Source organism: Eumetopias jubatus, unplaced genomic scaffold, assembly GCF_037043125.1.
Source record: "Eumetopias jubatus isolate StellerSeaLion01/CBP00866 unplaced genomic scaffold, mEumJub1_p1.0 scaffold_5, whole genome shotgun sequence".
NCBI classification, from domain to species: Eukaryota; Metazoa; Chordata; class Mammalia; order Carnivora; family Otariidae; genus Eumetopias; species Eumetopias jubatus.
In genome coordinates, this window is record NW_028274811.1 from 74,990,313 (window position 1) to 75,005,588 (window position 15,276).

The window sequence follows — 15,276 nt, forward strand, 5'->3', positions numbered from 1 at the left end:
ACTTTTGGCGCATGCGCAAAGCGGGGCAGGGAGAAGAACCCAGAAGAGCCCCGGGGGCAAGGACTGGGACTCTCTCCCTGGCTTGGTTGGCCATCTTAGGACACAGAATTTCCATAGCAAAGTGAAAGAGTGAGATATGTGAATATCCTGAGCCACAAACATCCCAAAGCTTATTCTGTTATCAGGAAAAAAAAAATTAGAAACCCTTTTTGGTGAGAAACAGTTCTAAGTAATAAGCTGTGAAGTCACCTGGACCTTCCCCAACTTTGTCTTCTAGGATTCTGCAGCCCAATCCCAGAACTCTGTTTTCTCCTTCTCCCTCATTGCTTCTGTTCTCGTGGGCAGGGCAGAGTTCTGAGAACACACACACACACACACACTGAGCTGAGACCTGTGACAGGGAATGTCACCAAAATACCCCCAGTTTCCTCTACATCCTTTGCCCCTTTCTTCCCCTGCTGCAGAATTAGATACCCAAGGGTCGGCCAGCGGTGCCTCCTCTTCTCTGTCCCTTTCCCCCCCATCTGTTTCCAGCCAACCTCCCCACCCCATGGTGCCCCTCTAACTACACGAAACACCACCCTGAGGGTCCCCATTCAACCCTGTGCCTCTAGCCCTCGGGGGAGGCTACCTCCTGGACATTTGCTCCTCTGCTTTATCAAATCATTTATCTAGGTTGACATGTAAAAATACCGCAAGAGAAAAAAAAATTAAGGCTTGAGAGTTAACTAGGATCTAATCATGGCAGCACTTGAATGTTGAGGCAAAGCACAGGTTGCAAACCCCAATGCACAGCAGGACGAAGCATGAATACCAGAATATGAGGAAGGTCTGTCAGACAGTAAGAATCAAGCTTGGTATGTTTCCCTTGAGAATAACACTTGTGTGGGTGCATTGCCCTTTAATGCACCAGGATCTAAACAACCAGGCAGAGCATGAGAGAGTCCCTGTGGCGCATAGGCTGCCAGTTGGCCCCCCATGGTCTCCACATGGGGACCAGCGTCTCTGTGTAAACAGGAGGAAACCACGGTAAGGTTTGAAGCTGGGAGTGGTATGATCAAGCAGTAGCGTAAAGGATGAATCTGCTGCCTGGCATCAGACCAGTAAACTGCCGGACCTGGCCTTGAGGAGCCACGGAGACTTACTTGAAGGCCATTGTGAGGAGTACAGAGGACCTAGACTACTTTAATGACTGTGGGAATTTTTTAAAATTTGGATAGAAAGAGATTGAAAGTGCAGAATCAAAAGGACTGCGTAACAAGCTGGAGAGGGACAGAATCAAAAACAATTATATGGTCCAGTCACAGATGATGGAGGAGGGCTTGAAGCAGGGGTGAGTCTTGTGCTTTTTGGGCTAAAGCTCTTGTCCTAAGCACCATTCGTCTATACTATAATGAACCAGCCAGTGCTGTAATCAGTAAGTATGCCAAGTTCCGGGTCTTATAGGAACAGAAAGTGAAATCAAAAGTAAATTCCCCTTCATTCAAATCTGCAACAGCGTGGATTAAGGTAACACATCAACATTTCTCTTCTATTTTTCTTAAAACTCAGAACTTACCAGTGAGAATAATTCTGGGAACTTAAGGTATAAAACTGCTATAGTGAGGAGATCTTGTCATGTAAGGCGAGGCTCTGGGGAAAGGGGGTGAATCTTGCACTGCTGCCTCGGAATGTATGTGAGGTTAAAGTTGGGACTTGACTTAAGAACCCTTCTGCTTTACTGACTCAGTCTCTTCCGGATATCTTTTAGCCTTTACCAAACATTTGCTGCCCATCTTGGATCCCAGGATTTGTTCACTGACGTGCTATTGAATATAAAGGAAAGTCCCCTAGACTAAGGGTCAAGGGCTGTATTTTCGTCCCAATTTTGCTTGAAACTTGCCATGTGATTTTGGGAAAATCACTTCCCCTCAGTTTCTTTATCAGGACACCAAAGACATACTGGCCTTTCAAGTCCTTACTAGATCTAAAGGTAAAGTCTATATGAATATGAATAAATAACAAGACATTTCTCTTCAGTCTTACCAGTAAAATACAGCTTTCTTGGAGTGTGTCTGCTACAAGTGGGGACAGAAATAATCCTTAATCTATGCCAGAAAATTCAAGTAATAATAATCACAATAATAATTTAATATTTAACATTATGTGCTTTGTATATGCTTTTATGTGCTTTGTATATGCTAATTGTGGTGCTATGCCAAATTCTTCACATGAATTCTTTCTCTTTTTTTAAAAGATTTTATCCATTTATTTGAGAGAGAGAGAGAGAGAGCACAGAGGCAGTGGGAGAAGCAGACTCCCCGCTGAGCAGGGAGCCCGATGCAGAGCTGGATCCCAGAACCCTGAGATCATGACCTGAGCCAAAGACAGACGTTTAACTGACTGAGCCACCCAGGCGCCCCTCATTTAATCTTCCTAAATTGAGGATGGTATGATTAGTACACTATTTTATAAGATGAGGAAACTTTTGTCCAAAAAATAAGAAAATTTGCCCAAAGTCATTTCGGTAAGTATGCTGGAACTAGTATTAGAATCCAAGCACTCTGATTCCCAAGCCTATCAGCTATCAAATAAGCAATTTTTCAAACATTTTCATTTTTCAAACATTCAAGAAATTTAAGCAAATAGACCAATTACGGTTTTGTGTGTCACAGTTTCTTGGAACACTGAGATTTGGTAGCCATAAATTTTTTTCAGATTTATTTATTTGAGAGAGAGAGAAGAGAGAAAGAGCACCCAGGAGGAGAGGCAGAGGAAGAGGAAGAGAGAATCTCCAGCAGACCTCCACTGAGCGTGGAGCCTGATGTGGGACTCAATCTCAAGACCCCGAGATCATGACCTGAGCTGAAACCAAGAGTTAGACACTCAACAGGCTGAACCACCCAGGCGCCCCAGCCATAATTTAATGCTTATCTGAAAAAGATAGAAGTGTCATTATTTTTTTAATTAATAAAATCTTCCCCAGGTTTATTGAGATATAACTGACATTGTAACTGTGTAAATTTAAAGGGTACAACACCTTGGGCACCTGGGTGGCTCAGTCAGTTAAGCATCTGCCTTTGGCTCAGGTCATGATCTCAGGGTCCAAGGATGGAGCTCTGCATTAGGCTCCACACTCAGCGGGGAGCCTGCTTCTCCCTCTCCCTCTGCTGTTCCTCCTGCTTTTGCTCTCTATGTCTCGGTCAAATAAATAAATAAATAAATAAATAAATAAATAAATAAAATCTTTAAAAAAAAGGTAAAGTGTACAACACCTTGATTTGATACATTTATATATTGCAAAATGACTACCTCCATAGCATTAGCTAACACCTCCATCCCATTTCATAATTACCACTTCTTTTTTGTGGTGAGAAAGTTACAAATCTACTCTTTTGTGAGGACATTGAGAATCTATTCAACATTCAAGTGCAAGATACAGTATGATTATCTGTAATCACCATGCATCTGTAATTAGATCCCTAGAACTTGTTAAATCTTCTAATTGGAAGTTTGTACCCATTTCCCCCACTGCACAACTCCTGGTAACTGCCACTCCACTGTGTTTCTCTGAGTTCAGCTTTTTTAGATTTCACACATATATGATATATAATATTTATTTGTCTCTCTCTGTCTGACTTATTTCACTTAGCATGATGTCCTCAAGTTCCACCCATGTTATTGCAAATGGCAGGATTTCCTTCTATCTCATGGCCGAATAACATCCCATTGCAGGTATATATACCACATCACCTTTATTTGTTCATCCATTGATGGACCCTTAAGTTGTTTCCTTATCTTGGCTTTGAAATGTCTTATTTTACCATTCTTCTTCTTGTTCCTTTAACAATACCTGCTTGTCTGCAGTAATATTACAAATTGGAAAATTAAAGTAATTGTTGGGATAATTAATTCTAAAGAGCTTGCTAATGAAAAAAAAAGAAAGGAAACCATTCATGGGCTGAGTTGGAGCTGGGAGGAGGTAAGTAGAGGCAGGTGGCAGGGTGAGAGTCAGAGTTGAATCACCTAAACTAATGGTATTGTTTGTCCTAACTTTATATTTTGTAATTTTACCCTTGTAATAAGAAAAAAATCATCTTAGTTCTATTTAGAGGCAGTAAATTCAGTTTGATTTAATTGCATTTTCAAAGGTAGCCTAAGATGAAGAACACCAAAACAATTTTTTAAATATTCTCATTAAGAATATTATAAACTCAATTTTATTTCTATAGCTTTGGTATATTGGAAATATACCTTGACCAGCATCCTTTCCACCAACAGCCATAGAATGAAACCATTCAGATGATGTTATTCCTTGAAAGAGGTGAAGTTCAATGCCATTAATAATTAAACCTGGTATCCAAAGAATATAGTTTCTTTGTGACTCAAAACAAAATAGAAACCACCTGTGCAGCTTATTTTCGGGTGTCCAGGATACAGTCAGAATGATGTAGCCAAATGTTAAAAACATTTAACATGCAATGAATTTACATACCTGCCTGATGTTCATTGCATAGGAATGCAGAGGGAATTCTATACGTGCAATTTTAAGGCAGAGTCCTTTCATTTGGCCTCTACAGGATTTTTTTGTAATAACCAAATGATAGCTCAATTTCCATTTTATTGTGTGGTTATTTGGCTTGATTCTATGAAAGCAGGTTTTCTCCATTCACATATATACTTTTATTTTTTAAAGATTTATTAATTGAATTCTTTTTCTACATGCTACGAATGTTTTTTTTTCCTTCTAGATCAAATCCACTTATCGAAATATATCATTCAGAACCTGTGTGATGTAACTGGAGCTGGTACAGTGCTGTAGAGAATTATGAGACTTAGCCTGGATATTAATTTGTCTTCTGGAGAATAGATTTAGTATCCATTCTTCTGCAATGGCTAATCCATGCAGAAAACTGCTATTTAATATTTACATGGGATTTTACTGCTCAACCATCATGCCCAAAATGTGCATTTGTTCTCAACTTTCAATGTCATCTACTGATCCATTCAATAAGGACCCTGGGGCTTTCCCTGTAGCCACCAATGGGGAACCATTTCCTTGGAACAAGCTAAGGCTCCCCACCATGGTAATTCCCCTCCACTATGACCTTTTGGTCCATCCAAATCTCACCTCGTTGGACTTCGTTGGTTCTGAGAAGATTGAAGTCTTGGTTAGAGATGCCACTCAATATATCATTTTGCACAGCAAAGACCTTGAAGTCATGAATGTCATCCTTCAATCAGAGGAAGATTTGAGATACAGGAAACCAGGAAAAAAGCTGAATGTTTTGAGTTACCCTGCTCATCAACAAATTGCACTGTTGGTTCCAGAGAAACTAATGGCTGATTTGAGATACTCTGTGGCTATCAACTTCCAGGCCAAGTTAGCCAATGGTTTTGAAGGGTTTTATAAAAGCACATACAGAACTCGTGGTGGTAAAACAAGGTAAGACATCGCTCTAGCTGTTTAGTCTTTTGTGATACTTTCTTTATGGGTTACATCTCTTTGCCAGGAGCACATTTCAACAGTCATTTATGAAAAGCTCAATAAACCATGGAAACTTAGAAGGAGAAGCTCTGCTATTTCTTAAGGAAATTTCAGTCAAGATGAGAACACAGAATGCTGAGGCATAAACAACTAGAGGGAGAATGACTAGGAGAAGAGAGCAGCATGTGACTGTGTTGAGACAGGTATGTTGTTGTGCTAGGGGAAAGGATGGTCATGACACAGAAAGCTGAGATACAGAAGACTTCTCAAAGGAGGTGAGTCTTGATCTGAGACCAGAAGGAAATGCAAGTAAGATTTGGGTTGAGAGAAAGGAAGTGAAAGTATGTATACATTACCCAAGAAACAGCATGACTCAAATCCAGGAGGTGGGAACAAGTCTGTTTGGAGAATTGAGAAATATGATCAATTTAATGAGCTCCCATTTATTGAGCACTTGCTAAGTGCCAGGCACTGTTCTAGGCATTGAATGTACGGCGGTAAGATATGTGGGAAGAGACAACCAGGTCAAGAAAATAAATTGAATGGACAAGGTAAATGATAAACGCTATGAAGGAAATAAAATGAGGTGCTGAAGTAGAAAGAAAGTGTAGCTGGGGATTGGAACTCATTGATCTAAGTGGTCAGGAGAGTCCTTGCCAAGGAGATGCATTTAAACTGAAAATAATATTATTTGAAAAAAGGAGAAAATCATGAGGACATCTTTGGATAGAGTATCTCCAGACAAGGGAAGAGCAAGTGCGAGGGTTCTGAGGTTGGGCTGACTGACTAGCATGGCTTGAGGACAGTGACAAAGGAGGTAAGTAGCGTAGAAAACGGTCAGATCAGGCAAAGACTTTGAGCCTCTTGTACGGAGTTTAGGCTTTTCCTCCAGTGCAGTGGGAATTCATCAGGAGGTTCTGATCTGATGTATGCTCCATAAAGCTCGAGTGTATGTTGTGAGTACGTTACAGAGAGGAGGACACAGAGGACAGTCACATGTTGTTAGTGAGACGTTGATGATAAATTCCCTATCAATGACCACTTAGGAGGTCATTGCAGTGGTGCGGGCAAGAAATGAGGGTGGCTTGGGCCAGGCTAGTGGCAGTGCTTATGGAGTGAAGTGACTGAACGTGGCATTTGTTTTGGAGGGTAAAACAGACAGAATTTTCTGACAGATATGTGAAAAATTAGAGAAAGCGAGGAATCAGTGATTCTTCATAGAGTGGATGCTTCGGTTGTCCAGGGCCAGGGTCCATCTGGGAGGGTTTCAGTGCTTTCCCACTTTTGATCTGTGACACTCAACTGTCAGAGAAACCTAGGTACAATGGTCTAACCACATGAGGGGGCCACTATTTTCTCATGCAACAAGAAGTCTAGAAACAGGACAGGCCAGGTTTGCTACAGCACTCTTCAGTGCTATCCAGGACCCAGGCCGCTTCTATCTTTCTGCTCAGCACCCTTGGCATATGGGTTTCCTCCTAATACAAAATGATTTCTGCACCCCTAGGCATCAAGTTCACATTGGAGGCAGGAAGAAGGGGGAAGTGAGGGGAGAGAAAAAGGTAAAAAGAAACATTCCAGCTGAGGGTTTTACAAAGTTTTCCCACCCAATGAATTCAGTCAGGCCAGAATGAGTTGCAAGGGACTCTGAGAGGTGATTCTTTTATCTGGACACATTGTCTTCTTGAGTAAAATCAGGATTCCACTGGAATTGAAGAAGGGGAATGAGTAGGTGACTTAAGCAATGTCTGCTACGTATCTCTTCTTTCCCACCTTAGGTGATCTCACTACCCTCTGAGGACTCAGGTGCCCCCTGCCCCCAGTCCCCAGTGGTCTGTAGGAGAGCACTTCCCCAAGCCCATGTCTTTGCACCTCCCCTTGGGACACTTCTCTCATTGCAGCCTCAATTCTTATGGGTCTGTTCTCAGCCAGCAGAGTACTAGATAGGGAATTTATCATCAACTTCTCACTAAGAACATGTGACCAGTTATGGCTTTTTTTCATTTTCTCAAGTGACAAAGACTCCACCGCAAGGAAATACTTCTTAAGGATATAATTTTGGGAGATGTGGGAAACTGGAGAGGGAGATTTTTTCTTTGAGTAAAGCTGGAGGACTTTTCAACACGTCTCCCATAACTAACTTCAGGCTATTTCTGACTCTTCTTGTGATTAAATCGTTCTCTTCATCCTCAGTTACATAGTAGATCTAACACATAGGATGATTTGCAGCACAGTGTCAATAGACTCATGGATCTCTTTCTTTCTCTTCCTCCCTCTCTCTCTCTCAAACACACACACACACACACACACACACACACACACACACAACCTAAAATATAAAAATAATCCAGTCAACAATAGTTCTTTGAGAAGCAAGAAGTCACTACTTTACATGCAGAGCGAAAATTAATTGCGCAAGTAGCAGAAAAAAATATTAAACTTTTTGCTTTCCTACTGTAGACTTACTATAAACAAAATTTCACATTTGTGAAAAATTATTCCAGGTATGTGGAATTCCTTTATACTTGTAGTAGCTGCTACCAAATCCAAATAAAGCCTGAAGTTCCAAGCAAATCAAATCATTCCAATCCCCAGCTTCATTTTCCAATCTATATTATAAAAACAAAGTAAATTGACATAATTACCTGACAGCCCCTCTTTTTTCTCTCCTGGCCCTTCTCACCCTTTATCTGACTCTAGAGATTTTTTATTCTCCCCTCCTTCTCCAATAAAAGTCTGCACTCCAGGTTTGTTTCTTAATTGAAGCTTTAAGTCCAAAGAATAAATCTGTAATTATACAATTTCAGGCATTATCAAGGTGATGGGGTGTAGAGATTTGTCAGAATATCTATGTACCTATTATAGTCTCAGGACTGGAGCTACTTTGCTGGCAAGCAGAGAAAGCTAGAAGTTCCTGGGAGTTAGGTCCCCCAGGGGGCACAAAATTTGAAATCCTAGCTCCGGGGATCACTTAAAGGTGCAATTTCCATTCCAGAACTCCCCAGAGGTCAGACTGAAGCTGGATCCAACCTGGCTTTTTCTTCTATCCCACCCTGCTCCTTTCACTCTTTCCCTACCTCCTAATATCTCCTGGAGGCATGTTTTTAATAAAGTAGGGTCTGCTTTCTGAGAACACAACCTAAGAGATGACTCACATTCACAAGTATTCAAATATCCGACTGAAGCCTCCTCCTGAGAGATGGTACTTAACTACTAATATCCGAGTCAGTTCTGGCATCAAATTGACTGGACATACCTATCTCATTTAGTAGCTAAGGAACCTGGTAAGGTTACTCAGATTTTCTGAGTCTCAATATCCTTGCCTACTATAAGTATGAAAGAAATCATAGAAGCAGAGTGCCCAGCACTGTGCATTATTCATGATTGGCAGGTACTAAACAAAATTTTACCCCTGTTTTATTTAAAAAGACATCCTAGATTCACTAAGATTATAGTTTGAGAAGTTCGAGAAGTCAAATATATCACCTCAGGTTTGATAAGCTGTGTTCTGAAGGTATAGTTCATTTCTTTTCTTGATTTCACTTGTAAAATTCTGGCCGGTGGTTTCTTCATTTCACAGAATAGTTGCAGTAACGGATTTTGAGCCAACTGAAGCCCGGATGGCTTTCCCTTGCTTTGATGAACCGTTGTTTAAAGCCAACTTTTCCATCAAGATAAGAAGAGAAAGTGGACACATTGCACTCTCCAACATGCCAAAGGTATTGTCACTTGCAGAAACTTTGGGGGAATCATTCTCAAGTTGAGCCTTGGTCTTTGTTGTATTTTTTTTTAACATTTCTTGTTTTCAAGATTTAAGCCATTAATTTGTTTTCTCCATCTACATATTATCTAATAACCCCAATCCTTCTAGATTTTAACATCATTCTGGCCGGGGCATTGTTATACCAGAAGTTTAAAAAAAAAACCAACGTGATTTATATTTGATTTGTATTCATATGGAAACAATGTTCTTTTTCAGTCTGTGTTACTTGGCCAATGATGAAATTCAAAACCACCCAGAGCAACGCTTCTCAAACTTTAATGTTGAGATGAATCATCTGAGGATCTTGTTAAAATTTAGATTCTGATTCGGCTTGGCACCAGTGAGGCTCAAAGTTCTGCCTTTTTAACAAGCACTCGGGTGATACCACTGCTGCTGGTCCAGACTCCACATGTAGAGTGGGAAGGATCTAGAGAACCCTGCTTGGGCTCCACCTTGGAAATTCTGCTCTAGTGGTCTCTGATGAAACTTAGAAGTCCCTCCCTTTTTTTTTTTTTAAGTTCCATGGATAATTCTTAAAATTATCTATGAAAATCATCTATGGTAGTTATACACTTTTTTAACTGAAAGAGACATTTGAACCCTTTATTTGCACGCAAAATTCAGAGACTCTGAAAGATACCACTGACCGCAGGCCTCATTTGATATTTCCTCACTAATGATGTGCTTGCCATTTGTGATGTTGGACAAAATAGAAAATATTTCCCAATTGCCACTTGGAAAGTGAGAAAAAATAGAGGCTCTTCTGATCGTGCTTCAGCAAAATGAGCAGCCCAGAAAGCAGCTGGGCCATCATAAGCCAGCAAGGGGCCCTACCCCATTTTTCTCTCTGCCTTCCACAGTGATCAGCCTCTATGGCTGAAGGAGAGAAATGAGTCGATAACACGAGACACTGAATTTCCCTAGATTTCTGTTTCATGCTGGTAAAGGTATTTGCTCTGATATATTGGCAGAGCAGATCAACAGGAAAAGTGACAATACTCTACGTGACACACATCCTAGTTTTTCCTTGATCACCCAGACAGCAATTCAATTAGCCTACTCATTTCCGGGTAAAAATGATCCTCTACTTGAACTCCAAGTCTGCTTTCTAACTGTACGTTCATTTAAGGGCAGTTCAGTCTCTTTCCCAGCAGCTTTTTATTAATGTCATTTTTCATATGAATAATCATGGAGGGTAAAGTAAAAATATAATTATTTTAAAGCCTTTTCATTAATATGTGATACAAACCTAATTGTGGTTTCATTATATTAGAATTTAAATTTTTTTAAAGATTTTTATTTATTTATTTGACAGAGAGAGAGACAGCAAGAGAAGGAACACAAGCAGGGCGAGTGGGAGAGGGAGAAGCAGACTCTCCGCTGAGCAGGGAGCCCGATGCGGGGCTCGATCCCAGGGCCCTGGGATCATGACCTGAGCCGAAGGCAGACGCTTAACCAACTGAGCGATCCAGTTACCCCAGAATTTAATTTTTTTTATCTTTAGAAATCTCCAGCAACTTCTCATATTTAAGACAAATTAGTGCATATTTTAAAAATATTTTATACAATCCTTGAATATTTGCATTGCCTCAACTGACTTGTCCAGTTCTCTGGATCATACCTTTCCAGCAAATACTGGCTTCACTGTCTGCTTCTCACTGACATGCCCAACCCAGGATTTTGTGGTTGGCCAAAAAAGGACAATTGAAGTCATTCTACAATCTTACTCTCTGGACAATTGCTGCAACAATTAAGCTGGGCTATGGATTGGTGAGAAGAAGCAACACATATTAAGTTCTCAATCTGCTCAGTTAAGAATATAAGATTTAAGGGAAGTGAGGGAGCCAGACAAGTACTAGTGGAGGCAGCATACCTTTGGGACATTTCTTTGTCCCCTCCATTCCTTGAAGGAACACACACCTGCGGGTGATACTTGCTATGTAAGGAAAGTCTGGCCAATATTGAGAAACTGCTAAATCCTTGTCTAGCAACAAGTGTTCTGTACTTGGAGATTACATCATCATCCTGGAAGACTGTGCACTACCACCCCATGCACTTCCATTTAAGGCAATGTTAATCTACATGGTTCACTCCAGGTTCCAGAATAAAACTCAGCCTCGATGTGCTACATCTTCATCGGGGGTGGGGCGGGGGGAGAAATCAGAGGGAACGCCCATCCGTCTCCTAACCACTCCTGCCACCAGTGTCTAGTGTCAGAGACTCTCGTCCCCCCCAGTGTTCTACAGCCTTCCTCCCCCTCCCTTCTCTCCTCTAACACACTTGACTAACTGGTTTTTTTACTGAGTTTGGTCATAAGATTACTGTCATAATGCCCTCTCTCCGGCCTCTACCATAATCCTCGCCTCTGGTAGAAGTATGTGCTCATAGAATTCTGGTTGAATCAGATCCCTAAAAAAAAGAGATTGTTGTTCTACAGAATTAACTTGTAGGAGATATATATATATATATATATATATATATAGGACATATATATATGTCACAGTCCTATATATACTGCCACCTTTCTTAAAGTATTTGGTCAGTGTCTTCTGCTTTATTAAAACTTAGGACCTCATTTTTTTATAGAATTCTCTAGAATCAAATACTGTAGAATTAAATAGCACAAACATTTGTCATTTAAGTAGGCTAGGCGGTTTCTGGTAATACTTCAAGCTATTTTCTCTTGCCAAAGCAAACTGCAATCTTATCCAAATAGATAAAACATGTTTGACAATCCCTGGTTAGTGCTGTTGCAAGCCTGATGCCTTGAAAGGGATGTTGGGAGGGGAAAGCTAGTCTAAGGAGTTGTTACCAATTTGAAGAAAGTGGTATTTTCAGATTACTGGATCTGTATCCATTCAGTATTTTGGGGCATTGTACCATGGTGGAAACCATCTCTGGGACAAGCTATCCTGAGCAAATAAAGATAGAATTTGGTAATTACTCAGTGAGTTTGATAGATGTGGCTGACCAGTCTGTAGGCTTAAAACTTCTTACTTCTTCCATAGATAGGCAGGAGCTTAAATTACTAATGACCTCCTTGGCCTGCCTCCTTTCATTGCTGAATCAATGAAGCAAAGATAAAATAAGACTATGACTCAAGCTGTCACACAGCGAGTGAAAGAATGAGCAATGTCTTTGGAGTCACACGGTCACATCCACATCTTGGTCTTCCTGTGGAACTAGCCATGTGATCTTGGGCAGTTCAGTTAACATTTCTGAGACTCTCTTTCCTCACCTGTGAAATAACACATACCTCACACATAAATGATAAGAGGACTAAAAGATAATGAAAATTATCTCAAACAGTTTTGCATCCCATTTCCTTCTGCAACAGAGGTCTTTTATATAACAAACAAAGGGAAAGGAGACATTCTTTGATATTTTTGCTTAGAAGTGCAGAACTTGAATTTATGCCAGTGTTGGAGATTACTGCATTTCAAGAAAGTAGAAACATCTAAAATATTTTTATGCTTTCAAGCAACAAAATAAGATTTGGCATCATTTTGGGATCTCAAAAGTGGTACATGCTGTCTTAGAGGAAGTCTAGGGATAAAAGAAAAAAAGGGAGGAGAGGTCACAGAATATTATGACAGGCCATTGATCTCCTATAATGTCATCAAGTGGCCTTCAAAGTGTCAGGACCTTCACCAACTTAAATCATAGGCATTGTTGTAAAATATTTCAATTTTCAAATACTATTTTTTTCCCTTCCTGTAGGTTAAGACAATTGAACTTGAAGGAGGCCTCTTAGAAGATCATTTTGAAACTACGGTAAAAATGAGTACATACCTTGTAGCTTACATAGTTTGTGATTTCAACTCTGTGAGTGGTACCACCTCCTCAGGAGTCAAGGTAAGACTGGGTTCTAATTTTATACACCGTCCTGAGAGCAATGAGCTTTTATTTTCTTACACTTTTTTTTCTTGTTATCAAAGTATCATGCTTATTTCACAAAATAAGCAAAAAATAAAGTAAATTACTCATAAATCCCACCATCAAGATATAATTATTGATAATATTAGTGTAAGTTTTCAAGTATTTTCTGTATGTATGTCAGTATATGAGAGTGTATGCAATAACTGTGTGTGCCTTTTACAAAATAATCTTTAAGATTATTTAACTCTATTTTCACCATAATATGCCATAATAACTGAATGCCATTGAATTTTTCTGTAATATTTTTATAACACATTTTATGGAACATTGTATATTGTTAATAATTGCTTAGTGTTATGCTGCATGGAAGTACCAAAAAAAATTTTAATCAGCATCTTATTTTAGGACATTCACATTGTTTCCAATTGTTTTCTATAACTTTTTTCCCTCAGTGAGAGGTACTTCATACTTTCTAGAGTCCTCATTATTTTAAAAAATTTACAATACCCAATGGGTATCTTACAGAGTTTTGCAAATATCAGTAGAGACATCATCATCATCTCCTTACCCTGAAGAACCAAATATAGACAAACATTCAAAGAACCCTAAAATTATACTCATGAAAAACAGCTATAAAATGGCTATTTCAATTTATATACATATTATACTTACGGATATGTAGATATATGTTATGACCAATGCATCTAGATACATAACACAGCAGCTCTCCACCCAGATTCTGCATAGGTGATAGACATATGAGAGGCCTCATGGTACTTAACTTCAGGAGGGCATATTCCAGTCAGCTTCCTGGGTTTTACATCCCAGCTCTGACTTGGAGCAAGTTAGTTAATTTCCATGTGTTTCCATCTTTTCATAAGGTTGTTGAGAGGATTCAATTAGATTTCACATGTACATATTTAGCACTGTGCCTGATAAGCCATCAAAAAATGGTAACTATTAATATATCCTTCCTATAAAAGTTCTGAGGGACTTCAGGTAATTCAGAGCATGAAAGCAGATCATAAAATGAAAGTAGTACCATACCTGAAACCCAATAAAAGTGGAATGTAATTTTATTTTTTTCCATTCAGTGTTATATACTTGTGGGGGAGTAAAGGAACATTTTTGGGGATTTTTGAGTTTAAAGTCAACTAGATGAGAAGGTAGATCCAATAAATTTTGAAGGCTTTCCAACTCATACACTTATGTTTTATCTGACTTGTGCTGGTGAACACAATTCTGGAAGACTGACCCTCAAGTGCTAGAATGCATGATAGTGATGAGCTCAAGTGGGCTCTCATGATATAGTGGATTCATATAGCTTGAAATTTACAGATTAGCACCTAGGGAATGGGTTATAACAGGAGACACAGAGTTGTTTATAATTTTTAAGACTGATTTTTGCTTAATACTTTATGGAACATCTTATCCCAATCAAAAACATGCTTAATTGTATTACAGTAATTTCTTGAAAAATGTAGTCTACCTTTCTTTGAGCGAAATGTAGTCTACCTTTCTTTGAGCGAGGGTTGTTAGGAATGGAATTGTGCCAAGGATTTGTGACATTCAAAGACCACTTCTTCTGATCAACATTTCCAGGTGTCCGTCTATGCAACCCCAGATAAATGGAGTCAAACACATTATGCTTTGGAAGCATCATTAAAGCTACTTGATTTTTATGAAAATTACTTTGATATCAACTATCCACTCCCCAAACTGGGTAGGTTCAAATTCCATGTCATTGTATTTATTTTTGCTTATAGACCTTGCTTTGATTTTTTTTTTTTTTGTCTTTATATGTGATTTAAATGAGTACTGAAGAGGTTCAGTTAGCCCAGGAAGCAATAATTTGTACCTCAGAGATGGTTCTTGAGTGTAGAAAAAAAGTATTTATGAGAAGTCTGAGTAGTGTGGATCATTTTATTCTTTTATTAGGTTCACATTAAAATAGCTGCATCACATGTTAGATTTAATTGGATGAATTTTCCAGAGCATACAACTTGTTTCTATGCCATATTTATACAAGACCAGCAATCTTTTATAAAATTTGCTGAAGATTTACATAAATGGCTGAAAATTGTCCCTCTGTTTATAGTGCATTTGAAGTTGGAAGATAAGAATGTGGCACAGATTTAAAAATAAAAGAAGACTTGGAGGAAGTAGA

At 39.3% G+C, this 15,276-nt stretch overlaps 1 protein-coding gene across 7 annotated transcripts in view; it reads left to right on the top strand.

Moving 5' to 3' along the window:
• The first annotated feature begins 1,051 nt into the window (after positions 1-1,051).
• ERAP2 (endoplasmic reticulum aminopeptidase 2) overlaps positions 1,052-15,276 on the top strand; it is a 42,982-nt gene continuing 28,757 nt past the window's right edge. Inside the window, exons 1-8 of one of the 7 annotated variants that reach the window (XM_088023409.1) lie at positions 1,459-1,509; positions 1,751-1,972; positions 2,237-2,506; positions 3,632-3,714; positions 4,731-5,425; positions 9,048-9,186; positions 12,951-13,085; positions 14,712-14,832. In XM_088023409.1, the coding sequence (XP_087879535.1) occupies positions 4,872-5,425; positions 9,048-9,186; positions 12,951-13,085; positions 14,712-14,832 (949 nt within the window). In that variant the 5' untranslated portion in view covers positions 1,459-1,509; positions 1,751-1,972; positions 2,237-2,506; positions 3,632-3,714; positions 4,731-4,871. Of the gene's footprint in view, positions 1,334-1,415; positions 1,510-1,750; positions 1,973-2,236; positions 2,507-3,631; positions 3,715-4,730; positions 5,426-9,047; positions 9,187-12,950; positions 13,086-14,711; positions 14,833-15,276 lie in introns of those variants that run through there. The other 6 variants (XM_088023411.1, XM_088023410.1, XM_028092035.2 and 3 more) reach the window with 6 other exon arrangements.